The sequence below is a fragment of the Rhineura floridana genome, chromosome 21 (genome assembly GCF_030035675.1).
Source record: "Rhineura floridana isolate rRhiFlo1 chromosome 21, rRhiFlo1.hap2, whole genome shotgun sequence".
NCBI classification, from domain to species: Eukaryota; Metazoa; Chordata; class Lepidosauria; order Squamata; family Rhineuridae; genus Rhineura; species Rhineura floridana.
In genome coordinates this window covers 11,663,455-11,688,657 of record NC_084500.1, presented here as the reverse complement: position 1 = coordinate 11,688,657, position 25,203 = coordinate 11,663,455, and the positions used below count along the sequence as shown (strand labels likewise).

The window sequence follows — 25,203 nt, the reverse complement described above, 5'->3', positions numbered from 1 at the left end:
CTTGACAAAGCTACTGCACGCAGTGGCGATTCAGCTCAATGGAATGTTTTTGAAGGCGCCCAAAGGGAGCTGCAGCATTACAAGGTATGTGTGGGTTCCATTCGTACATGCTCTCTTGAGACTCACACCACTGAGGCTGTCAGCAAGCCACAACTAAGCACAGATGCCAATGGGGAGTAAATGTGAGCATTTTGCACCAAGCTTTCCCCTGAACCAAGGAGGTGTCCATCTTCTGCACCCAGGAAAACCGTCGCTGGTGTTCCCAGATTTATGCATGGTGGTAAGAATGAGACAGATGTGGTTATTTTGACCCAAAGCTGCTGAGTGTGCAATTCTTCATTCTGAACCCAATATTTGAGGGTTTAAAAAAACAGAGTATGAAAAAAGAAATATGACGGCAGAAGAAGACCCACACATTAAATGGGCAACAGAGAGTTTGCAAAAAGAGGGCTGAAGTCCAGGAGGAAGAAGTGGAACAAGAGAGAGACCAAGAAGATGCTCAAGGGAACAGAGCCCCTTCTTCCTAAGGAAAGGCTTTGAGGGATTCTTAATTCAGACGGCAGGGGAAGGACAACAGAAGGGAAGCAACAGGACAGCCAGGCACAACATTTATGCATGGTGTGGAAAATGTGTAATCGGTGCCTGAGTTGGCTCAGCATCCCTCTTTCTTCTTCTTCCTTGCCTGTGTCATGCCTTTTTGACTAAGCCTGTAGGCAGGGATGGCCTTTTCTGTTACTCAATCTGTGTAAGTCACTCTGGGAACCTTTTTCAGCTGAAGGGTAGGATAAAAATGTCCTGAGTAAATAAATATGAAATTTAATTGGCGGTAGATGCATGAACCATTAGAAGAACATGCTACTTTGCACGGTGCGCCATTCAGTGCAGAAATCCACTGGCTTGGATGGCTTTTTGGAAAGTCATGGAGAATGACAAGACTTACCAACGAGTATTACAAAGGATTACTATGGAGCAGCTCTGCCGGAAGACCAGCTCCATCAGGCACTTCCTGTCCCTGGACTCTTTCTATACCAGCTGGTCATTATAAGGTCTACTGTTTAAGAACTGGTGCCCAAGTTTGCTTTTTTCCTCTTCCCTCCCTGTCCTTTTCCCTTGCGTGTCATGTCTTTCAGATTGTAAGTCTGCAGGCAGGGACTGTCTTGTTTTAACTGATTGTACGTAAGCCACTCTGGGAGCTTGCCAGTTCAGATCCTTTTCGGGCTGCAAGACGAGGCATGGAAGCGGGTGGCTGATGCTTTAAGGGGTTGGGGGGGGGATGTGGTGGAGCAGAGGATGGAGCTTCAGTGCCTTGCACAGCCCCACCTTGCCCCACCACATGACTAGCAGATCTGCTAATGTACTTCCATTACCGGGCAAAGTTCAAAGTGTTGCTATTGCTATATAAAACCCTTAACAGCTTGGGGCCAGTTTACTTCGTTACCCCGTATGTGGCTATTCCACTGCTTCAGTCTGCAGAACTGACACTGTTAGATGTGCCACATAATATTCATTCCACCCTTGTAAGAAATTGTTCTTTTAGTGTGGCAGCACCTACACCGTGGAACGTCCTGCCTTCGCTGTACTCGTTCTGGTACCCGCTTAAACCATTTTTGTTTAAGCAAGCCTATAGCATAGCATCACACAGATACTAATGTCTTTTAATCTCTCTTTAGCCTACTGTTCTCAATAATTTTTAAAAAATGTTTTATTTACTTGTTTTTATTGACAATTGTAATGTTTTTTGTAAACCGCTTAGACATTTATCACGATCAAGCAACATATAGATCTTGTTAAATAAATTCTGGTCAGACACTGCAGCAGAAGGGGCATTTCCCTGGTTTGGAATTCTGATTCTCATTGTGCTGTACAAAAGCAGCCCTCAGCCAATTAGTGTCACATCTCTGGGGCAAAGAGGGAGAGAGGAGGCTGCACGCTCTAGCAGGAACTCACTGCACAATACTTGCGTGAATGAGCAGCCAGACAGACATCTCAGCCGGCTACCTGGTGCGTCAGACTCTTTGGTATTCCTACACTGTTAAAATGAACGCGTGCGCATCATGTCCTTGAAAGATGGTTTTGGGGTTTTTTTGGCCACAACTGCATTATTTAGTCAGTGTTCTGCATGCGAATGAAGCCTGCAGAAAAGCAATGTAAAGGACCAAAAGCACAGCAAAACTCAGGGCTAGCTCAACCGTACAGACCAGGAACCCGTGGCCCTCCAGACGTTGCGGAACTGCAACTGCCATCAGCCCAGGCAAGCATGGCCAGTGACCAGGGATGATGGGAGTTGTAGTTCAGCAACCTCTGGAGGGCCAAACATTCCCCACACCTGATATAAACAGACTAGGCAGCTGCATACAGCACCATAACTCAAGGAGCGCCCATATTCCGTTTCTGGTACAGGTCTGGCTCAGAGTGAACCAAGCATGCACCCTAGTGTCCCCCAAAATATCACAGAGGCAATCTTAGTTCACACAGTGATGTGAGCTGCTGCTAGACCAGGAAGAAGCCTCCCGCTCCTCTCCATAAAGGGAAGTTTTGCAGGATGTGAGCTGGGGAACACTGAAATGTACAGGCCAGGAGAAGAGATAGCAGATCTTGAGAGTGTCATTTCATCAACAGGAGACAGTGTTGTACAGTGGTTAGAATCCAGGATGTGGACTAGGAAGCACTGGGTTTGAATCCCCACAGTCTGCCACAAAGCTTATCAGGTGATCTAGACACAGTCACTCTCTTTCAGTCCAACCTACCTCATAGGACTGTTGTGAGAATAAAACAGGAGGGGCCACACACGCTTCCCTCAGCCTTATGGACGAAGGATGGCAGTAAAAAAATACTAAGTAATAAAACTGACAGGAATTTAAGCTTCTTGATTCGCATTTTTTTTTATTTTAATCAGAACAAGTTGGCCACTTTGTATCACATGAATCAGCCTTTCTGGACAATCCCTGAGTTTTTTGTTTTGTTTTGCTAAGGGGAAACAATTAAGAAACTCCAAACTGACCTTGTAGCTCATTCATTCGTGACAAAAAAGTACAGTGTCAGATATGCCCAGCCAATTTAGCAACGAAGGCTCTAAAAAGCCATTCATTAATCCCAAAGCATACAGCAGCGGAGATGAAAAAAAAAGTCTCCTTTGAAATTAACTCACAGTATCATTGGGTTATTTCATTTTTCTGTTTCCCACCAACAACGAACAGCCACATAGCAGGGAAAGATCCACACAGTGGGAAGCATCAAAAGGAACCTCTTTGGTGTTCCTTCCACACAGAGAAGCAAGGGGGATATAAGTGCTGTGATATACACAACCCTTAGAGGCACTGCTTCACTGTTTATTGGCATCTTCATCGGTCCTCTTTTTAAAAAAACAAAACTGTCCTGTCACTTTAAAAAGAAACAAATGGTGCCTCTCAATGACAATGCATGTCAATAGAAACACAGTTTGCATAAACCCAAACAAGATGAAACAGGAGTGAGGAACTTTTAAGGGGTTTGAGCTAAGGGGGAAATCTCGAATTGACTGCTTTCATATCGTGAGGGCCACCGCAAAGGAGAATCTGAGCCACGTTCTCCGCCAACTTCACCTCTAAAAAGCTCAAGCCTTTGAGGGCAAACATGTGGTAATGGTTGCTTTGTAGACGTGGCTTTAAAAGGGGATAAGGCAAATTCATGGACAGGTCTATCCATGGCTGTTCTTACCCACGATAGGAGACGGAACCCCCTTCTGAACACCGGCTGCTGAAGGGGGGAGCACACAACAGGAGGGGGCTCTTGCCTTCAAGGCCCTGCTGGTGGGCTTGCTGGGAGGTAAGCCCATTTATTTTTAAATGTATATCCCGCCCTTCCTCTTGGCTGCACCACTGCCAGAAACAGGAGGCTGGGTCCAGCAGGGCTCTTCGTATGGCCCTTACAAGATGTGGCCGGGCACATAACAGTAGCACGACGAGCGTGCAAAGTGCTTTGCGAGAGGATTCGCCAGCATTCCCATGACTGAAGCAGGATTTCAACCCAGGTCCAAATTCACCCTGGAACACCCTGCTTCCCAACACACCCAGCACCAGAAGCAGAACCTCCATGCACGAAAGACCTGCTCCCTGTCCCCATTTTGGCCTAGATTTCTGGACCTGCGTTTGCAAAAACAACCCTCCCCCCTTTCTCCTCCTGTTATGAGCCCAAGCTCTGGCACAGGGCAAAGCAGAAGCTCATGCATGCAGAATGAAAATGATAGAGAGAATACCTGGATGAGGAAGTTGCATGAAAACGGCAGATTTAGAGCAAGGCAGAGAAACTTCGCAGACACAGAATGAAAGAGAAAAGATGAGTGATCAACATTCACAATTGGAAGACAGACAGAAAACATTTATAGAGTAGTGATGATGGACAGTGAGAGGAAACCTGCAGCCCTCCAGATGACTCTTTAATTAATTAATTAGTTTTTTTTAAAAATGCCCCTAAATACATTTATTTGTGTATTTGATTTTTAACCCACCCTTCTTCCCAAAAGAGCCCAGGGTGGCATCTAAACACACACACACACAGATTTTAATAAATGTTTGTTTGTTTATTAAATTTATATCCCACCTTTCCTCCAAAGAACTCAAGGTGGTACATGCGGTTCTCCTCCCTCTCCATTTTATCCTCGCATCAACCCAACGAGATAGTAGGTTAGGCTGAAAGAGACTGTTGACTGGCCCAAGGTCACCCAGCAAGCTTCATGACTGCTTGGGGATTTGAACCCTGGTCTCTCGGGTCCTAGTCCAACACTCTAACTGCTACCCCACACTGGCTTTCATGGCTATCCCACCTTTATGGTGCCATTGGGCATGCTGGCTACGGCTGATGGAAGCTGGAGTGCAATAACATCTGGAGGACCACAGGCTCTCCATTCCTGCTGTAGGACCCCCTTCCCCCCCCCCCCACGCATCTGACCACAATATTTTTAGAATTACTTAAAAACAACACTTGGCAAAGGAAAATGCCAAGAACTGGCTCTGTTTATGTACTTTTGAAGGTTACGTGCTTGATAAATAGGCATGCTCCATACTAGTTATGGAGATTTCCAAATATGGAGGCTATTTGTGGGGAAATTTGTTTGCCTGAGTGTTTTTTGATCTGCTGAATTCATATTTGTTTATACTGAAGCAACACACTTTAGCTTTGCGCCTAAGACAAGGTTGACAGCCAAGATTGGTTGCAGAGATTAGATAAACTCATGGAGGATGAGGTGATCAATAGCCATCAGGGAAAGTAGCCATGTTCCACCGTCACTGCTGGAGGCAATATGCCTGAATACCAGGTGCTGGAAGCCACAGGAGGGGAGAGTGCCCTTGCACTCACGTCCTGCTTAAGGGCTTTCCATGGGCATCTGGCTGGCCACTGTGAGAAAAGGATGTTGGGCTAGATGGTCTGGCCATTGGCCTGATCCACCAGGCTCTTCTCATGTTCTTAAGATGACTGAAATCAATACCTTACCAGCATAAACTCACCCTTAAAGCCATGCTGTCTAACCAATGCTGATAAGTCCTTGAGGGGATGCCAGTATTAGACCGAATGCTTTTTCCTAAGGTTTGTAGAGTTTAAGCTATAGAAGGGGAGGGAATTAAAAATCTGTGCAAAATGAAATGAAGGTTGCAATCCTAACCCCTACTTGGGAGTAATCCCACAGAATGCTGTTGGTGGGGGAGCTCTCTGCCCAGATGGTTGATGTACGACCTGCCCTAGATGGGGTTACACTCCCCCTAAAGGAGCAAGTCCGTAGTTTAGGGGTCTTATTAGATCTGCTCCTGTCACTGGAGGCTCAGGTAGCCTCAGTGGCATGGAATGCGTTCTACCAGCTTCGGCTGGTAGCCCACCTACGACCCTATCTGGACAGGGAGAACCTTGCCACAGTTATCCATGCTCTGGTAACCTCTAGACTGGACTACTGTAATGCACTCTACGTAGGGTTACCTCTAAAGACAGTTCGGAAACTTCAGCTAGTGCAGAATGCTGCGGCCAGAGTTCTTACCGGGACTAAGAAATATGATTATATAACTCCTGTCCTGGCCCAGCTGCACTGGCTACCAATATGTTTCCGGGCCAGATTCAAAGTGTTGGTTCTTACCTATAAAGCCCTTAACGGCATTGGACCGCAATGCCTGATGGAACGCCTCTCCCGCTATGTACCAGCCCGTTCACTACGCCTGACGTCGAAGGCCCTTCTCCGGGTTCCAACGCATATGGAGGCCCGGAGAGTAATAACTAGAGCTAGGGCCTTCTCGGTGGTGGCCCCCGAGTTATGGAACGCCCTCCCTGACGAGATACGCCTGGCGCCTTCTTTGTTATCTTTTTGGCGCCAGGTAAAGACCTACCTCTTTGCCCAGGCATTTTAAATTTTAAACTCTAAATTTTTAAATTTTACTTTAATTTGACTTTGTTTTATCTTGTTTATATCTTTTTATACTGTATTGTTTTCATGTTTATTTGTGTTTTAACCTGTTTTTATCTTTTTGTACACCGCCCTGAGAGCTTGTTGCTATAGGGCGGTTTAAAAATGTAATTAATTAAATAAATAAAATAAATAAATGTAATGGAACTTACTTCTGAGTAGACATGGTTAGGTCTGCAGCCTAACTGTATTAGTTGTAGAGAGTTAAATGAAGCAGAGTTTGGTGTACAAACTGGCCTCTTGAGACACAAAAATACTGAGAAAATTGACATTTAAAAATCCAAAATGGCTGCCAATATGACAACATCTCAATTAAAAGCATCATTTTGTGAACGGAACAACAATGAAATGTTTAGATCTATAGAAATAGTATATATTCCTGCTTTTTAGTTCTGCTTTTATATCATGTTAAATGTTTCTGTTATAAAATAATAGGGTTCATCTCAAAAAGGATATTATAGAGTTGGAAAAGGTTCAGAAGAGGGCAACCAGAATGATCAAGGGGATGGAGCGACTCCCTTACGAGGAAAGGTTGCAGCATTTGGGGCTTTTTAGTTTAGAGAAAAGGCGGGTCAGAGGAGACATGATAGAAGTGTATAAAATTATGCATGGCATGGAGAAAGTGGATAGAGAAAAGTTCTTCTCCCTCTCTCATAATACTAGAACTTGTGGACATTCAAAGAAGCTGAATGTTGGAAGATTCAGGACAGACAAAAGGAAGTACTTCTTTACTCAGCGCATAGTTAAACTATGGAATTTGCTCCCACAAGATGCAGTAATGGCCACCAGCTTGGACGGCTTTAAAAGAAGATTAGACCAATTCATGGAGGACAAGGCTATCAATGGCTACTAGCCGTGATGGCTGTGCTCTGCCACCCTAGTCAGAGGCAGCATGCTTCTGAAAACCAGTTGCCGGAAGCCTCAGGAGGGGAGAGTGTTCTTGCACTCGGGTCCTGCTTGCGGGCTTCCCCCAGGCACCTGGTTGGCCACCGTGAGAACAGGATGCTGGACTAGATGGGCCACTGGCCTGATCCAGCAGGCTCTTCTTATGTTCTTATGTTCCATGACCAGGTGCTTATATACCTGAAGTTTTCATAGAATCTAAACCAGCAAATGGCAAAATTGAAGGTATATTATGGGTGCATAAAAAATGGACACAAATAGGCATAAACTGCATTTCAAGGGAAAATCTTTAAATTGCTGTGTCTCAGCCATTTCTTATCCATTTTTTTTTAAATTTTGCCATCTTACTGTTCTCACCAAGCAAGATTTTGTTAAATTGGGATATATAGTCTTGATTTTATTACAATTACAATGTTCAGGCATTATCATCTGGGTAGAGATGTGAAGGCCCAGAAGACAAATGCAAAAAAAAAATGTCCCCCCCTTGAAAAAAATCCAGTTTCAAAAAACAAAAGCAGTCTTTGAAAACATGGGGGAATCCCCCCCCCAATTTGTTCCAGTTTTTTCCCCCTGAGCCTTAACATCTCTATTTAGGACACCAACTAAAGTTATTGCTTTGGATACAGACAGGTTTTTATTCAGTAGGGCTACTGACATTAAAAAACACTCAAGGAAAAAAGTCCTCTCAAACAGCCTCAGAACTCTCTGGACATAAAGGCACCTGGCTTGACTCTATAAGCGCAACTTCCTAAGACCTTCTCCTACTCCAATCTTACAGAACTGCTTGGAGGAATGCCTGAGTTCCAAGGCATGCAGCAAGGATGGGGAACTTGTGGCTCTCAAGAGCTGCTGAACTCCATCTCCCGTCATCCCTGGCCATGGGGCCATGCTGGTTGGGGCTGATGGGAGTTGAAGTCAAGAACATCTCAACAGCCACATATATTCCCCATCCCTGGTATATAATCTGCAAGCCACTCATTCCTAGGGACCTCTCGCCTCTTCCAACTGTGCTGCACTCCCAAACTTCAGCTGAAGCCCAAGGACGGGCAGCTCAACCAAGGGCAGTGTGCGTGGAAATGCTGCTACCTCTGCTCTTTACAGAACCTGACTGCAGTGCAAATCAGAAGGGGGGTGCACTCCAGAAATCAGGTCTGCCTCAGATGTAATGTGTGGGAAACCTTATTCATCACATGGGCCTTAGGAACTAAACACAGGTATCCCATCCATCCTGACACTGGACAATGCTTTATTCTGATGGCTCAAGCCGTTTTTCCAAAATCCTATACTCTATGATGCCGTACAATGACCCAGAGAGAAAATGGCTTCTTAACAATCCCATGAATATCCAAACTGGAAATGGTTATCACTTCAGCCAGTCCTTGAAGCGTGCTACATCTCTCCCACCTAGCTTGCCTTCAGCTATTCTGAACAACTTGCGTTGCTTGGTCTAAGACAGCGATGGATGGCTTCTATGGAAGGGATCAAAGCTCAGCGGCAGAGTACAAAATTTCCATGTAGAAGCCCCCTGGTTCAGTCCCCCACATCTCCAGATAGGGCTGGGAAATACTTTGGTCTGAAACCCTGGAGACCCATCACCAGTCAAAGTGGACAATACTCAGCTACAGGGATCAATGGTCCAACAGCGTAAGGTAGCTTCCTGTGTTCACTCTGGTCCAGCCCAATTTCTCTCAATTTAGGGCAGGGTGCCTTATAACTCCCATCTTCCCTGGCCACTGGTCATGCTGCCTGGAGCTGATAGAAGTCAGAGTCCAGCAACTTCTGGGTCCTGCAACTTCTAGAAGGCCGCAGGTAAAGCACCTCGGCTTCACAGGAAGGGCTGCAGCTCAAAGACACAGCACCTGCTTTGCATGCAGAAGGTCCCTAGTTCAACCCCCAGGATCTCCAGACAGGCCTGGAGAGACCCTTCTCTGAAACCCTCGAGTCAGCCAGTGTAGACTGTCAGTCAGTGTGGACAATACTGAGCTAGATGGACCAACTGCCCTGACTTGGTGCAAGGCAGCTTCCTATGTTCTTCAGTATAGTGAGGCAAAACCCTTCCTGACCAAGTTGTGTTGGAAGTGGGGCAAGAGCAACTCCTGTTTTGTTCTTTAGTTTATGTTCCAGACGGGAGATTAGGGTCCTCCAGATGGCTAGGCTTGACTACCTTTACCTGTGATGCTCTGACTGACTTCCTTCTGTTAGACTGATACATCTTAAGGAAGCTTATCTGCCCCTCCTCCTTCCGCCCTTTCCACTCTTCCCTTCTCCCGTCCAAGAGAGAGGAGACACCTTTGTCTCTGCTCTCTCTCTCCTAGCCATGAGGGCAATTCCCAAGCCTGGGTGTTGCGCCTCCAGCTTAGTTAGTTAGTTAGGTATGCCTTTCTATCTACTATGTATTTCTATAAATAAAGTAACTTTTCTTATTTTACTAAGTCTTAAGTCTCAGTGATCCTAATGCAGGGTAAAAGCCTGCTTTCTTAGATAAAAGCACACACACACTGGCACACTCGCATTTCAGACCGCTGTTACTCTTGCTTAACTAATTTAGCACCAGAGCAGTTGCTCAGGGTCTGGAGCCTTCTGGGCGTGCCATCAGCAGAAGAGCCCCATCCCTGTTGAAGGAACAGCTAGAGGTGCCTGGTTCCAAGTGGTGTGAAAGGAAGCCTCTGCGTCCCCGCAGCACACACTGCTTTTTCTCAGGCGGGGGTGTTTTCCGAGTGATTCTGTTCAAGATGTAACACTGCACAGAGCAAAAGCAGCCCATGAGAGGGTTGTGCATCCCAGGGACTCCCTCTGGGGTGGAAACAGGCATCTGGCACGTGGGAAGCCACCACAAGTGAGGCTCGCTTGCTGCTTCCAAACAGTTTTGGTGTGGCCGGTGCAGGGTTCTGAAGACCAGAGTTGTCATCCTGATCAATAAGGACACCACCTTCCAAGTACACCAGGATTATTTTATTATGGAGAATACCTGGGATGACCAGCAGGAAGCAGAATTAATACTCTGGAGCTAAGACATCAGAGCTCCTTGAAGGGCTTCAGCCCAATAGGTTATTGGCTACAGACCTAAACTGACTGTCTAAATGGGAGGTGGGACAATCTTTGGCCCTCTAGGTGTTGCTCAACTACGACTCCCATCAGCCCCACTAAACCATGCCAATGGCCAGGGATGATGGGAGTTGTGGTTCCATGGCGTCTGGAGGGCCAAAGGCTCCCCACCCTTGGGCTAAACAATACAGATCTCAGCTACAAAAGGGCAGCTTTGCATGATGCAATAGATGTGAATACACATTTTAAAAATTGCCAAAGACGTTCACAGATCTATTTCTGTATATTCGCTAATGCGTGATATTCAGTGCTAGACCTACTTAGAGTAGGGCCATTGAACTTAGTAGAGATGACTAACCTAGGCTTATTAATTGCAGTGAGTTTATTCTGAGTAGGCCTTAGCTAAATACAATCGTATATTAATAAACATACATTATATAGGGGGGAAAACTGGCCTAGGCCTCTCATGGCTTCTCTGGAGTGAAGAACTTCATGTACCTACTTCACACATTGTGGGATAAAATGCTTCCCTTTTCTGCAACATGTGAAGTGGTCTGATTCAGCTGCCCTTCTTAAAGTATTTCCTATTGCCACGTATAGGAAACTGGTACATGCAGTTACCAGGGCAGTGAGATCTCCCTGGAAATGTTTGCTCTGGGAGGGGCTGCACTTACAGGGATCCTGACACTCTGCAATGCCATCTGTTCCTCAAGTTCACCAAATCCAAAGGTTTGGCCCTCCTGAAGACAAACCATTCAGGATAGAGAAAAGTTTTTCTCCCTCTCTCATGATATTTGGACTCGGGGGCTATCCAATGAAGCCCAGTGCTGGAAGATTCAGGGCAGAAAAAAGGAAAGTACTTCTTCAAACAGGGCATTGTTAAACTACGGAATTTGCTCCAGCAGGAGGAAGTGAGGGCCACCAACTTGGATGGCTTTAAAAGGGGATTAGACAAATTCATGGAGGAGGAGTGGTCTGTGCCAGAAATGTTTTGGAGAATAAATCAAAGGAAGAACATCGTCTCAAGGCACAACAAGGGGGGAAGATAGGCTGCCCCATATGGTGCAAGAGCCCTAATCCAAAAACGGTGTAATGGCTTGGGAGGCATTTCAACAGACCCTCAACCTGACATGAGCAATGGAAAAGCAGGGCAAACTGACCTGGGGAATGCTGGGAAGTTGCGAGTGAGGTCATGGAATTAGAGAGGTTCAGGTTTGCAGTAATACTAAGCTGACTCTGCACTGCTGGAGGATAAGGAGAAGTTGGCGTCAGCAGGGATTCCTCGTTGGTTTCCTCATCAATCCCGGGTAAGTAGGTGTCGATCAAGGCATCGAGGAACTTTACTATGAGTTCAGCATAGTCTGGGATTTGCGTTTGCTGGAAAAGGAGAAATAGATCAGTTCCTCAACAATATCTCACTGGAAAAAGGCCTTTTGCTTATAGTCAAGGGCGTGGGCATGATTGCGTGTGTTGTTGATTTATATATTGCTTGCGTGCCAAAATGGCTTCTAAGCGGTTTACAACATAAAATCAATGATAAAACACATACAAAATTAAAATATGCAATTACAAGTAAATCTCTCTCTCTCTCTCTCTCTCTCTCTCTCTCGTGTGTGTGTGTGTGTGTGTCTCCCAAGAAGCCTTGTGGCACTGCCGGGAGGCAGGGCAGCTCCTCGGCTGGAGAGGATCCTCCCGATTGGCCCCATCTCCTGCCCAAGAGGAGGGACTACTCTTAAAGGCTTGGAATGTCCTCCAGGAGAAAAGACATCTTAAAAAGCTGCCAGCTCCTTAATCACAAGCAACTTTTTTTAACCAATTAACCAACTCACTGGCTTAAAAACTAGTGTGTGCTTGATGAACCTCTAGTAGGAGGGATTTAAATGGTTCACCCAGGCATTTCCATAAATGCCACCCAAGGTGTGAATGAAAGAGGCCCAGATTTCTCACCTTGGAAAATGGTCCTGCAAACCTCCACAAGCCGTTAAATCCAAAACCTGCAACCAACAACAATAAAAAGAGAATGAACGCCTTAGTTAGGAGGATTGGAGGTGGGGGGAGATAGAAAGAAGTGCATTTGCAAGCATTTCCTCATACTCTGTCATCAAGGCCTGGTTCAAAAAATGCCAGAACATCGCTTTATGGCATCATCATCCTGCAACAGCTTGTCAACGGGCCATCCCGTAAGACCATAAACAGATTTTTCACTTCCCCACAAATGCAGTAGCTTTTCAAGGGGTTTCCATTCACACATTCAGCTGCCAGTCACCAGACGCAAAGTAATCCAGTGTGGAAAAATCAAAAGATGTCATACACATGAGCAAACAAGCCCCCAATTAGTGTAATGCGACATGCACAGTGATAGCTAAAACCGTATGAGCATTTTAACACTTTATAATTACTATTAATCAACTGATTACCATAACCATCATTGCACTGTATTCAGAGTTAGTCCTACGCAGCATAGGTCCATTCATTTCAAGGGGTCTACTCTGAGTAGGACTAACGCTGGACACAGCCCATTGTTTCCATAACACCCACAAATTTGCATCTGATGCCAACATTCACAATAAAGTACAATAATCTACTGCTTAGGGCGGCTTCCATTTAAGATAATAACAATTAAAAAGGCTGGCATAAAAGCCTTGAAAGCCCATCTTCCCCTCTTCTCTCAAGGGAAAAAAGGGAGAAGAGCAAGACACCATAAAAGGAGCCTTCAGCAATCATCCTAAAGAAACTAAGGTGGTCTTTTGTTGTTTCAGAAATGGTGAGTGAGGGATGAGCAGCGATGGCCACCAACTTGGATGGTTTTAAAGAAGGGTTAGACAAATTCATGGAGAACAAGGCTATCAGTGGCTACTAGCCACAACGGCTCTGCTCTAGCTCTGCCGTCGGAGGCAGTGTGCCTCTGAATGCCAGTTGATGGGAATCGCAGATGGCAAGAATGATGTTGCACTCAGGTTCTCCTTCTGGGCTTCCCATGGCAAGCTGGTTGGCCACTGTGAGGACGCTGGCTAATCCAGTGGGTTCTTATGTTCTTAAAGATGGGGGACCTCCAGATGTAGCTAGAATATAGCTGTCATTGTCCCTGACCATTGGCCATGCTGGCTGAGGCTGATGGGAGCTGCACTGCAACAGGACCTGGAGGGCCACAGGCTCCCCATCTCCGACCGAGAACTATGATGTGACACCAAAGGGTCTGCCACAGCTAAGGCAAATGGAGCAGAGGGTGGCTGAGGGAAGGGCCTTTGAGCACTGCTACTCTCTGGGAGCACCTTCTCCTGTAGGAACCCCACTGATGGAACCCTGCTCTGGGTCCCTTCCTTTAGGGAGGAAGAGATGTAATCTACCAGCAGCAGGCCCTTTTCTGGGGTAAATTATGGAATACCCCATACAGCTTGCGTGGTTAGCCTCTCTTCTGGGTCCCTGGCAACTAGCAACTGTCTCCGGGGGGGGGGGAGGGGCGACAGAAAGAGCTGCAGATGCACTTGAGGGCTGGCTGATGGTTTAAATGCCCACAGAAGCAACCCGCTGTGGGTTTTGAATGGTAATCACTGGAGGCTGGACTATTAGGGCAAAGGAGGCTCTACCCCACCAACCTCAGTCTGCCCTCAGCCAGCCCCCACCTACCTGCCTGCCTTCTTAATGACAACCAGTCTAGGGGATGACAGTGGCTGTCAGGAGGGCGGGGAGAGGACTGGAATTAGTTGGATCTGTCTGTCATTGGCTCTAGCTCCACCTACTGCTTAGGCTCTCTGCCTTACACCCTACCAGTCCCAATAAGCACCAGCCACTGATGATTAAGCCACGCCGTGAACAGTCTTCTGTTGAAAGGCAGTCCAATCTATCCTTTGGAGGAAAATGGGACATATATAATTAAAAATAATGTTTAGTCGGGTTTAAAAGCTAGCATTTGTTCCACATCTCAGGAGACTTTTTTTTTTGCTTTTCAAAGGAGCTGTAGAATACCTACTTTGCAGATAAGATGTCTGATACTGGGGCGGAGATTCTTCATGGTAAACCACACTCTGAACAATGCCATGAATTGGGTTCAATAAATTTGGATCCTGACACTGTGACAACAGGGTATTTATCTTGAAGTCCAATAAATTGTGCCTAGGCAACCAAACACACAACATCAGGTTATCAGTTCATTGCTTGTAAGTTTTTATTGCAGTGAGCAAGTGGGCTGTAAAGCTTATATAGCCAACAAGTCTATTACAACAATGTGTAGATTGCTTCTGAGGGTATGTGGGCATCAACAGCCATTCCCTTCTGCCAGGAAACTATTTCTATGAGGCCAGCTAAGGCTCTCTGAGAACTATCAGCACATTTCCAAACTAGGATTATTTGGGTGCACAGCCAAATTTTGGTGCACAGCAGTTAAGGCTCCAGTTACTTATAACTATAATAGCCATCCAGCTATTAGCCTGTTCTTAGATAGCACAGAGAAAGCTACACAGCTGTATGGCTCTAGGCTTAGGAAATTATTGCACAGCCAAGGTTATCTTGATGATTCCAGGAAGCTTAACTTCTTTAACAATGTGGTTTTTTTTATAAACTGACAAAACTGTTCTTACAACAACCCAAACTCTTCTTCTACAAGCTATAAAGCAAAGAAAAAAGGGCAGAAAAACCCAGATGTTTTCATTTTTCTTAATACTCAATGGGAGTTACATAAATTGATTCCCCTTAGACCTCTCCCTGTGTCACTCCCAAATCATTCCCCTTAAATGAACACCACACAGTTTTGACGTGAATGCTCCCAGAGAAGCATTGCCAAGTGAAGTCAAGAGGTTCTCTGCCACTGCTCCTCAACTGTTGCATTCTCTTTTTCGTCACTTTACCCACCAAGGCAGCCTGCTGCATTTTGGCTAGGCTGGGAGGAAGAGACAACAGCATAGTTCCTAAGATCAGAACCAACAGAAGGCTGGAAAAATGGCTGCTCAAACTGGTCCTGCAAACCAGCCTCTTTTCTTCCAACAAAAAAAGAGTGTGTGTGTGTGTGTGTGTCTGTGTCTGTGTGTGCAAAGTTCTGCTTCCCATACACCAGAAAGCGCTGGGGTGTCCAGTGGGCAAAGAGAGCAGTAGGCCAGGTAAAGGAAGCATACATAAGTGTGTATGTGAAGTGGAAAAGTGAGACCGGGAGAGGGGAGGAATGGGGCAAGAGCAGTCAGGAGACAATACATTAAAAAGGATCCAAACAAAACAAAAACGTCCATAAATTTGCTAATGATGGTCAACTGGTGGTCGGAACCCAGAAGCTGGTCACATTAGAGAACACCATCGCCATTTTCTCTGTTTGTTTGGATGTTTCTTTTTAAAGAGAGGGGAGAGAGAGACATGAGGGCAACTGGAAGAAAAGAAGGGCAAAGCTACGTCAAGGATTCTGTATAGGAATTTTTTTCGATAGGTGTGGATTTTCTCACCCCAGCACAACGAGACATGGGGAGCAGGGCTCATTCCATCAGCTTTGCTGAAAGATCAGCTCCATCAGGCACTTCCTACCCTGGAACCATTTCTATGCCAGTTGGTCATTACAAGAAGTATTATTTAAGAACTGGTTCCTGAGTTTGCTTTTTTCCTCTTCCCTCCCTGTCCTGTTTCCCTTGTGTATCCTGTTTTTTTAGACTGTAAGCCTGTGGGCAGGGATTGTCTTCTTTTAATTGATCACATGTAAGCCACGCTGGGAGCCTTTTAGGCTGAAGGGAGGGGTACAAATACTCTGAATAAAAGAAATAAAGAGCTGCATCTGCAAAAATAAAAAAAATCTCCATCTCAGTGACTTAGCCCTGATTCTCTCCTTTGCATCTAGTCACTCTGAGAAAAGAGGAGAAATATAGGTGTAAAGTTTTAAAACAACCACCACCCTGAAGTGGGTCCTACATTGCTGTTTGGGATTAAAAGGTTGGAAATGACTGATCTGCTTTGTTTCTGTGCTCCATGGCAAGCATCAAAAGGCTGCGCAGAGCACTAAGGGTCCAGCTTGCTGATCCCAGGAGGCCTGCTCAGCTTCCTCCTCTCCAACAGAAGAATATCTTCATTTAACAAATATAGAATATATTTTATAACAAATAGAAAATTAGCATGCAAGAGAACCCACCGTGCTGAAGCACTGAACTGTACAAATAAGTGGCTTCTCCAAAGTGCCACAGATTCTCCATGAATACAACCAGGGGCAAGTTGCCTGTGCAACAAAACTCATTTAAAAGGGGATGTTTTGGATTCTGCTCAAATGAAAGCTTCATAGGTGTTTTTAAAACTTTGGTGGTGATAACGAACATACCCTCATTCCTTTGAGAGGGGACAATGAGGGAAAGAATGAAGCGAAGTAAAGGGTTCCAACGGACAAAATAGGACTATTGCTTTACAGAGTCAAGTGATAATAAACCCAGAGCTCTGTACTTCCTCTTTCCCCCTGCTTCTTTTACTTTATTTCATTTGCAGAACTCTCCACCTGTAATCCAGATTAGTACAGACCCTTCTAATGCATTCAAAGCCCAAGGCTTGAACATTTGGATTTAAATACCTATAAATTACTCGCTTTCCCACACCCCTTTACAATAAGCATGGAATTACGGATTGCAGGAAGATACCTTTAACTCTAATCTGCAATATGAGACTTGTCTGTTTTTCCCCCTTCCTCTTAGGGTGTATCTAGACGGCAGACATACTGGCATAAGTTATTCCTTCTCCCCAGAGAATGCTGGGAATGGTCATTCTTTTCAGGATGGAGAGGGATCTCTAACTAGGAAGCCTTATCTCCTGTGCCAAATTACAGTTCCCAGGATGTTTAGGGAGAAGCCATAGCCGTTCAAATGGTAAAGAATTGGTGTAAATTTGGGAAAGATGCACTTTCAGCAGATCTCTACTAGTAAGCTAACAGCAAAATTATTATATTATTGTTATTAATCATTCGATTTAGTCGCTTGATACCCGAAGGTCCCCAAATGACTTACACAATGTTAAAACAAAACAAATAAAACACACTATAAAACATAACAAATAAACAACAACAACAAAACAATAACAATACCACCCCCACACAGTTCCAGAAAGGCATGGCAGTATATTAAAAATAAAACAAAACAAAACTGCTGACATGATCACAACTTGCTCTGCTGATTCTGCCCTGGATAGCAACGTCCACAGATACCAAGATGGTTTTACTTCTGGCTCCAAATAGCTCTGCAAATAAACTGACTGCAAATCCCCAACTGGTTGTAATTGAAGACCTTTAGTTAAAGCAGAAGTGGGGAACCTGCAGCCCTCCAGATGTTGCTGGACTACAACTTCCATAATCGCAACCAGGGCTGTGGAGTCAGAGTCGTGGAGTCGGAAGCAATTTTGGGTGGAGTCTGAGTCAGAGAGTAGAAAAACAGAGGAGTCGGAGTCAGAGTCAAAGGCCTGGCGTACCGACTCCACAGCCCTGATCGCAACCACTGGACATGGTGATTGGGGTTGATGGAGTTGGAGTCCAACAACGTCTGAAGTATAGCATTAACGGAAGTATAGTTTCCAAATCATGTGAAGTAGTAGTTCCCCTCTATTCAGCACTGGTTAGGCCTCATCTTGAGTGCTGTATCCAGTTCTGGACATCACGCTTTAAGAAGGATGCAGACAAACTGGTTCAGAGGAGGGCAATGAGGATGATCAGGGGACTAGAAACAAAGCCTTATGAAGAGAAACTGAAAGAACTGGGCATGTTTAGCCTGGAGAAGAGAAGACTGAGGGGAGATAGGATAGCACTCTTCAAGTACATGAAAGGTTGTCACATAGAGGAGGGCCGGGATCTCTTCTCAATCGTCCCAGAGTGCAGGACACGGAATAGTGGGCTCAAGTTGCAGGAAGCTAGATTTTAACTGGACATCAGGGAAAACTTCCTAAATGTTAGAGACATACGACAATGGAACCAATTACCTAAAGAGGTAGTGGGCTCTCCAACACTGGAGGCATTCAAGAGGCAGCTGAAGAGTCACCTGTCGGGGATGCTTTAACTTGGGTTCCTGCACTGAGCAGGAGGTTGGACTCGATGGGCTTATAGGCCCCTTCCAACTCTACTATTCTGATTCTATGAAGAGCCACAAGTTCCCCATCCCATAGGGTCCAGGTGCACATACTTGTGTGTTCCCATGTTTGCAAAGATGCCTAAGCAGTGTTCATTCTTTATATGTTAGGACTACGTATACAGTATTTCACATCTCTTTCCTGATCACCACAGAGTGTTATAACAAACAGAAAATCAGCATATAACAATATCCAGGCTTCTGAAGCATTTCAGACTGTATCTTACAGATGAGTGTTTTTCAATTTTCTTCATTTAACAGAATTTGTATATCGCTTAATTGTAAAAACCTTTAAAAGAAGGAAGCATCTTTTGCTGTGAAAAGGCCAATACTTACACAACAGGAAAGACCTTTGGGAAAACCACACTGGCTTCTGCTAAATATTCATACAGGATTCGCTGGTCAAACTCATCTGCAGTGTATTTTACTAGTGTTGCCTGCCAAAAAAAAGGGGGGAGGGAGGAGAAAGAGGGAAAACAACAGCCTGTCAGTCCTAGTGAGCTCTTATTCTAGCTACAGTACTTTGCTGCTAAAACATGCTATGGGAAATGCAACACTAGCGAGTGATCAGATTATAAATATCTCCAATATTTATAAATATAATAAATATAAAACCCAGACTTCAATCAATCAGTTCCACAGGGGTGCCTGTTTTACTGTTATGGCAAAGAAAAAGGTATTTTATGAACACTGACCAAATGTGTGCAGAACTTCCTCCAATACCACAATTGTCATATCCACAGCATACATTTAAAGCATGTGGCTTCTCTCAAAGATTCCTAGGAGCTGTAGGTTGTTAAGGGTGCTGGGAATTGTACCTCTGTGAGACACTCCCCATGATTCTTTGAAGGAAGCCATGACTGTTAAAGTGGTATAAATGTGCTTTAAATGCATGTTGTGTATGCTACAAAAAACTTTACACAAACAGATTTTGGCCAAATCCGTGTACCTAGCAGCAGTAAAGTATTCCAAAAGAAATCCATGCGTATCATATCTCCCCAAAGCCCTTAATTCTGCTTCCCTGGATCAGTTTTATTGGACCCCCACCCCAGATACAATTTTACTCCACATTAGGTGAGACAAACAAGCGTCCCAATGGCAGGAAATAGATTTCTTGAGATGTTTTATATCCTGGGTGTTTTTTGTGTTTGTTTACAGAAGAAAACCTGTAAACGGTTAAAAGACTGATATTTGGGGATGTTGTTTACTACAGTGCAGTTGGCAATGCCCTAGTAGGGCCAGGTTGTAGGTCTACTTCCATGTAAATTCTGCAATGAAAAGTGCATCTGGGGTAGGACACTGTCTGGTAAAACTGGAAAAGGGCACAAAAAGAGAAGTCTTTACCAGAGAAAAAAGGTGTGTTTTTTTAAATGAAATGGAGAAGACTAGAAAAGACTGCGTTAAACAGGAGAAAGAAATGGGAAGAGCAACAATAAAGCAACGACAAAGAACAGACTCACTGACAGGGAGCTAAGACTGAAGGATCTCCCTAGGACAATGACAAGAATGTAATGGGGTCAAGCCGGAAGGAGCAGCCGAAGACTCTCATGCATTCCTGCCTTTGGACAGTAGGTGGCACTACTACCCACCTGATGGTATACTGTGTTTGTTGTTATGTGCCTTCAAGTCGATTATGACTTATGGCGACCCTATGAATTAGTGACCTCCAAGAGCATCTGTCATGAACCACCCTGTTCAGATCTTGTCAGTTCAGTCTGTGGCTTCCTTTATGGAATCAACCCATCTCTTGTTTGGCCTTCCTCTGTTCATAGGGTTTTCGTGGTAAGAGGTATTCAGAGGTGGTTAACCATTGCTTTCCTCTGAGTTTGGATGCATCTTAGTCTGGTGTCTCTGGTTTGACCATTCCGCCTTGGGTGCCCCTGCTAGGAGTCTAGCCTCTTGGTCTAGTCTCCTGATGGCATTGCTCTCAGCTTCCTTCGACACTCTCAAACCCCCTCACCACGTTAAGGTGTGCATCCTATAGGGGGGGATGGTATGCTACCTGGGGAAAATCCCGATCCCCGATCACCTTGAGCCTTTCTGCCTTGCACCAAGGGATTTGGTCAGGACTTGGATGGGCACCAACCTCCTTCATGAAATCAAAAGGGAAGCCCTGTCCTGCTACTGCAGCCAGAGCTGCTCCTTAAGAAGTGCTGCTGTAGGCAACCATAAGAGACACAGTAGCCTCTGATAAAATGGGTACCTACAAGGACAGTCAGCAACAGGGCTTGGATTTTGGGATCTGTGAGGACTTCTTCATCCAGAAGGACATTGGACTCGGAGACCGATACTTTCCGGAGGTGTGGATGCTGTTGGGGCGATATCCTTTGTGTTTCTGCAGAAAGGGAGCAACACGTTTAATAAGGAAAGCTAGAATGCACAGATCTACTTATTATGCCACCGGAACAACACTTCTTGCAATCGCCATGAAAAAGACTGAGATCTCTATTATGACAGCATAAGAGAGATTACTGATATCACACCTGGGAGACCAGGCTTCAAATCCTAACTCTATCCTGGAACAGCCATGTGGCCGCAAGCAAATAATTTCATAAAGATCTACTGCCCCCCTCCAATAATTATAATCCTTCATCCAGTCGCAACATATGTAATTAGTAACTGGGTCAATGAGCTTGTTTCTTACCCATTTCATAATTTTCGGCTACCCTTCTCATTTTGGGAGGAGTGGTGATCCCTGATTCCATTTCTTGCCTTTTAGGCGCTTTTGTGTCTGATATCAAATGGTCAAAACTCTTTCTTGTACCTACAGAACAACAAAACAAGCACCAAAATGAAAGAGCAGAGCGTGGGAAATAAATCAGGAAATGGACACAGTAAAACTGTGTGAGCTTCCATCCAGCTCTGTATCCTGCTTGAACAAAGGCATTGTTACCTGTTTGTGATTGAAAACAGCCTTCTGTTCTGAACAGACTGCCACTTAAGAATATGTGGGCTCTTTAACAGCCCTGTTTGTGCCACAGCATAAGAGGAGAACCCCTGTCGAATGACTTGCCAGTCTGCCCTAGGTGCAGAAATAGTTCTCCCTGACACGATGCAACAGGTGACACAGAAGACCCTGATCTGGCTTCTTATTGCTGCTGCAGAGCTCTCCATTGGTGTGACCCTTCCCCTTCCTTGTTGGAAAGGAGGTGGGGAAAGGTTGGGGCGCCTGTTCCTATCTGAAAAACTGACAGCAGGGGAATGATTAAAAGCGACAATGTTTGTGGTAGTGTGGTGATCTCTCCTTATGCCTACAGCCCGCGAAAGCAATGTCTCCAGACTGCCAGACTCCCAAATTGCATTCTGGAGAGATTTGATTCCACATCATTCATCGTAATGGATAATATGCAACATCACGTACCACTTTAGGTTGTTACATTTTAGTTTTGTCTGATTCCTTTGTATATTCTCTTGATGTTCTCATTGGGTGTGTTTTGTGGTTCACTGTTAAAGTAGTGTGTGTGCATATATACATATATGGTATCTGTGAAGATAAAATGGAGAGGAGGAGAAATCTGTACAGCCGGGCTCCGCTTATACGGCGGGTTCCGTTCCGGACCCCCGCCGTAAAGCGGAAATTGCCGTAAAGCGGAACCCCATTCACTATAATGGGCCGTGTCGCGCGAAAATGACATGAAAATGGTGCAAAAGAGCAAAAAATACCTTTAAAATTGAAAATGAAAGCCGCCGCATCAGCGGAACGCCTTAAAGCGGAATGCCGTAAAGCAGGGCCCTACTGTATGCTACCTTAAGATCCTCAAGGCAGTATACAAATGCAAAAGTAAATAAATGATAAATGGCACATTACTTTGAAAGTACAGAAGGCTGAATATACAGCTTGCCACAAGCGACAGATCACAACTGAATTGTGGATTCCCTCCTCCCTGCCCACCAAAGCTAACAGACAAAATGAAAAGCATCAACCGAGGAGCTCTCAGGGCAAGTCTGCCCATCTGCCTTCCTCACTCATGCCTCTAACCATGTGGTCAAGAGAGGACTGAAGCTCCCCACTAACCTAGTAGCTTTTTAGTGTTGGCTTGAGAAGGCTGCCCCATATCCAGACTCATGGACTTCCTCGTGCGTGGGCTGATCTGCCCCACAGTTGGGTAACTGGCAGCAAGATGTCTGTCTGAGCCCTTGGGAGAAGACCATGGCTGGTTTTCCCTTAGCGTCCTAAAGAAAGGACAAACCAACAGTTCAAAAAACAGCACATCACTTCTTATTACAATGGCAGAGCAAGGCAGGCATCAACTTCCCTCCTCCCTCAAAGGCAGCCAGACCTCTACTCTTGCAGGATGCTCGTCACATGCACAGGGCAACGCACCTTTCCCCCCCTCCAGCAGCCGAGGTTTGGCCCCAGACTGGGAAGAGCTGCAACTCGTGGCCATTCCAGCTGCCTGCCCCCAAGCGCCAGGTGAGCCCCCTTCAATGAGCCTGGCTGGGGCAAAGTCCCAGATGGCTCCTTGTGTCCCAGAACTGTCTTCGGCAGTTCCATTATATAAATTCAACTCGCCCACTTCCCCTTCTGTAGTCTCTGAAACCATTATTTGAAATCAAGGATGGTTTTAAAGAGGGTTAGACAAATTGACGGAGCACAAGGCTGTCAATGGCTACTAGCCACATTGGCTATGTTCTGCCTCCGCTGATGCAGGCGGTACGACTCTGAACTGGGAACGGCAGCAAGGGAGAGTGTTGCTGCTGCACTGAGGTCCTGCCTTCTTGCTTCCCATTGGGGCATCTGGTTGGCCACTGTGAGAACAGGATGCTGGACTAGGTGGGCCACTGGCCTGATCCAGCAGGGCTCTCCTTATCTGCTTATGGGATGGCAACTTGTGGCCCTCCAGTTGCTGCTGGAGGGACAGCTCCCATCATCTTTGAACATTGGCCACACTGGCTGGGACTGAGGGGACATGGAGTCCAACAACATCTGGAGGGCCACAGGTTGCCCACCCATTTTAAACTGTGTGCTGTCAACACAGGAAGCTGCCTTATATGGAATGAGACCATTGGTTCATCTAGCTCAGTACTGTTTACACTGACTGGCAGCAGCTTTCCAGAGTTTCAGTTAGGTGTCTTTTTCAAGCCCCCTATCAGAGGATGGCAGGGATTGAACCGGGGACCTTTTGTATGAAAAGCATGGGTTCTACCACTGAGCTACAAACCCTTCCCTCACAATCTCCCTGATTCTGAGTGAAAATATTCCATCCTATGGGACTGTGTTACACAGAACCAGCCAGCCTCTTCCACAAAACCAGAAGAGGATCCACTGACCTACAGCTGACTTCGCTGGGATGAATTGGATATGTCTCCATGGGAACATTTTCCATCGAAACATCTGTCAGCAGGAGAGACTTCCTGTGCTTTAGGCTGCACCGACTTCGAACCTCCTCAGATACAGTGAGTAAAGCTGAAATGATAAACGGAAGCAAGCGGATGTTCAAAGTATGTACTTCACAACTCCCAAGGCCCAGTGGCACCATCATGGGTATGTACGGCAAGGCAGTACGTCGTTATTTCGAGCTCAAAAGCTGCTATTGCAGAAAGAATTCAGCATGCCGAGAATCTCAGCCTCTGTCTGGAAAAAACGTTTCTAATTCTTAAGACTCTAAAAAAGAGAGGCGGCAAAAACACACTGGTAAGAACTCAGAAGCTGGGACAACAGAAACACGTTGAGTGGGGTTCCAGTGGTGCAGAAAGTGGGACTTCAGTGCTTTGCATGACCCTTGGCTCTTCCCCATGACAAGCAGAAACAAAATCAATTCTACAAAATAAGCACAATGCATTCAAATGCGCTCACTTGGCATAATTTTTACAGGCTGCCAAGCTGCACAGAGCAAGAAGCTTTGGCCCTTCAGATGTTGCTGAATTACAACTTCAGTCATCCAGAGCTTGGAAAAGTCACTTTTTTGAACTACAACGCCCATCAGCCCCAGCCAGCATGGCCACTGGATTGGGCTGATGGGAGCTGTAGTTCAAAAAAGTAACTTTTCCAAGCTCTGCAGTCATTCCTGACCCATGGCCCTGCTGGCTGGGGCTGATAGGAGTTGTAGTTCAGCAACATCTGGAGGGCCAGAGGTTCCCCACACCTGCAGCAGAGGGCCCCAGGGCATAGCTTGGTGGCAAACATTACAGCTGCTTTGCTGAAGCTAAGCAGATCTGGGTTTGGTCAGTGCCTGGATGGGAAGCTGCTTGGGAACCTCCATGTATACTGTCTTGAGCTCCATGGAATAAAGATGATATATAAATTCAATAAGATCAAAAACCATATTTTATCTGAGGTCTATGGGCAAAGAACAGGATACAAAAACAAAATGTTTTATGACTTGCTTAATAGAAGCAAACCATAATAAAAATAAAAAATGAGGAGTCTCCCTACAGATCTAGGACACGGAATAATGGGCTCAAGTTATAGGAAGCCAGATCTGACTTGAACATCAGGGAAAACTTCCCATCTCTTAAAGCGGTATGACAATGGAACCACTGACCTAGGGAAGTCTCGCCAACACTGGAGGCATTCAAGAGGCAGCTGGACAGCCACCTAATCTTGATTCCTGCATCTAGCAGGGGGTTGGGCTTGATGGCCTTATAGGCCCCTTCCAACTCTCTATTCTATGATTCATACAAATGAAAACATCCAGAAACAGCCACAGTGGGGTAGTAGAGACCCAGCCTTTAAAAAGCCAGCTGTTGGTGAGCACATGTTCATGGAAGTTTTTTGATTCTGGAACAGTGGGGAAGGGAAACCATGTGCTCAACATACTTTTAAGA

General features: G+C 45.5%; 1 protein-coding gene across 5 annotated transcripts in view; it reads right to left on the bottom strand.

The window, feature by feature from the left end:
• Nucleotides 1–25,203, bottom strand: part of NF1 (neurofibromin 1) — a 233,138-nt gene that overhangs the window by 18,061 nt on the left and 189,874 nt on the right. For 4 of the 5 annotated variants that reach the window (XR_009759856.1, XM_061605005.1, XM_061605003.1 and 1 more), the window contains 8 exons: nt 23,707–23,842; nt 22,451–22,608; nt 21,080–21,199; nt 20,643–20,770; nt 18,772–18,872; nt 14,343–14,485; nt 12,320–12,366; nt 11,533–11,749 (listed from right to left, as the gene is read on the bottom strand). Coding sequence is in view for 4 of the 5 variants with exons in the window: in XM_061605005.1 (XP_061460989.1) it covers nt 11,533–11,749; nt 12,320–12,366; nt 14,343–14,485; nt 18,772–18,872; nt 20,643–20,770; nt 21,080–21,199; nt 22,451–22,608; nt 23,707–23,842 (1,050 nt within the window). In the remaining variant the exon portion in view is untranslated. Of the gene's footprint in view, nt 1–4,234; nt 4,286–11,532; nt 11,750–12,319; nt 12,367–14,342; nt 14,486–18,771; nt 18,873–20,642; nt 20,771–21,079; nt 21,200–22,450; nt 22,609–23,706; nt 23,843–25,203 lie in introns of all 5 variants that reach the window. The other variant, XM_061605007.1, reaches the window with a different exon arrangement.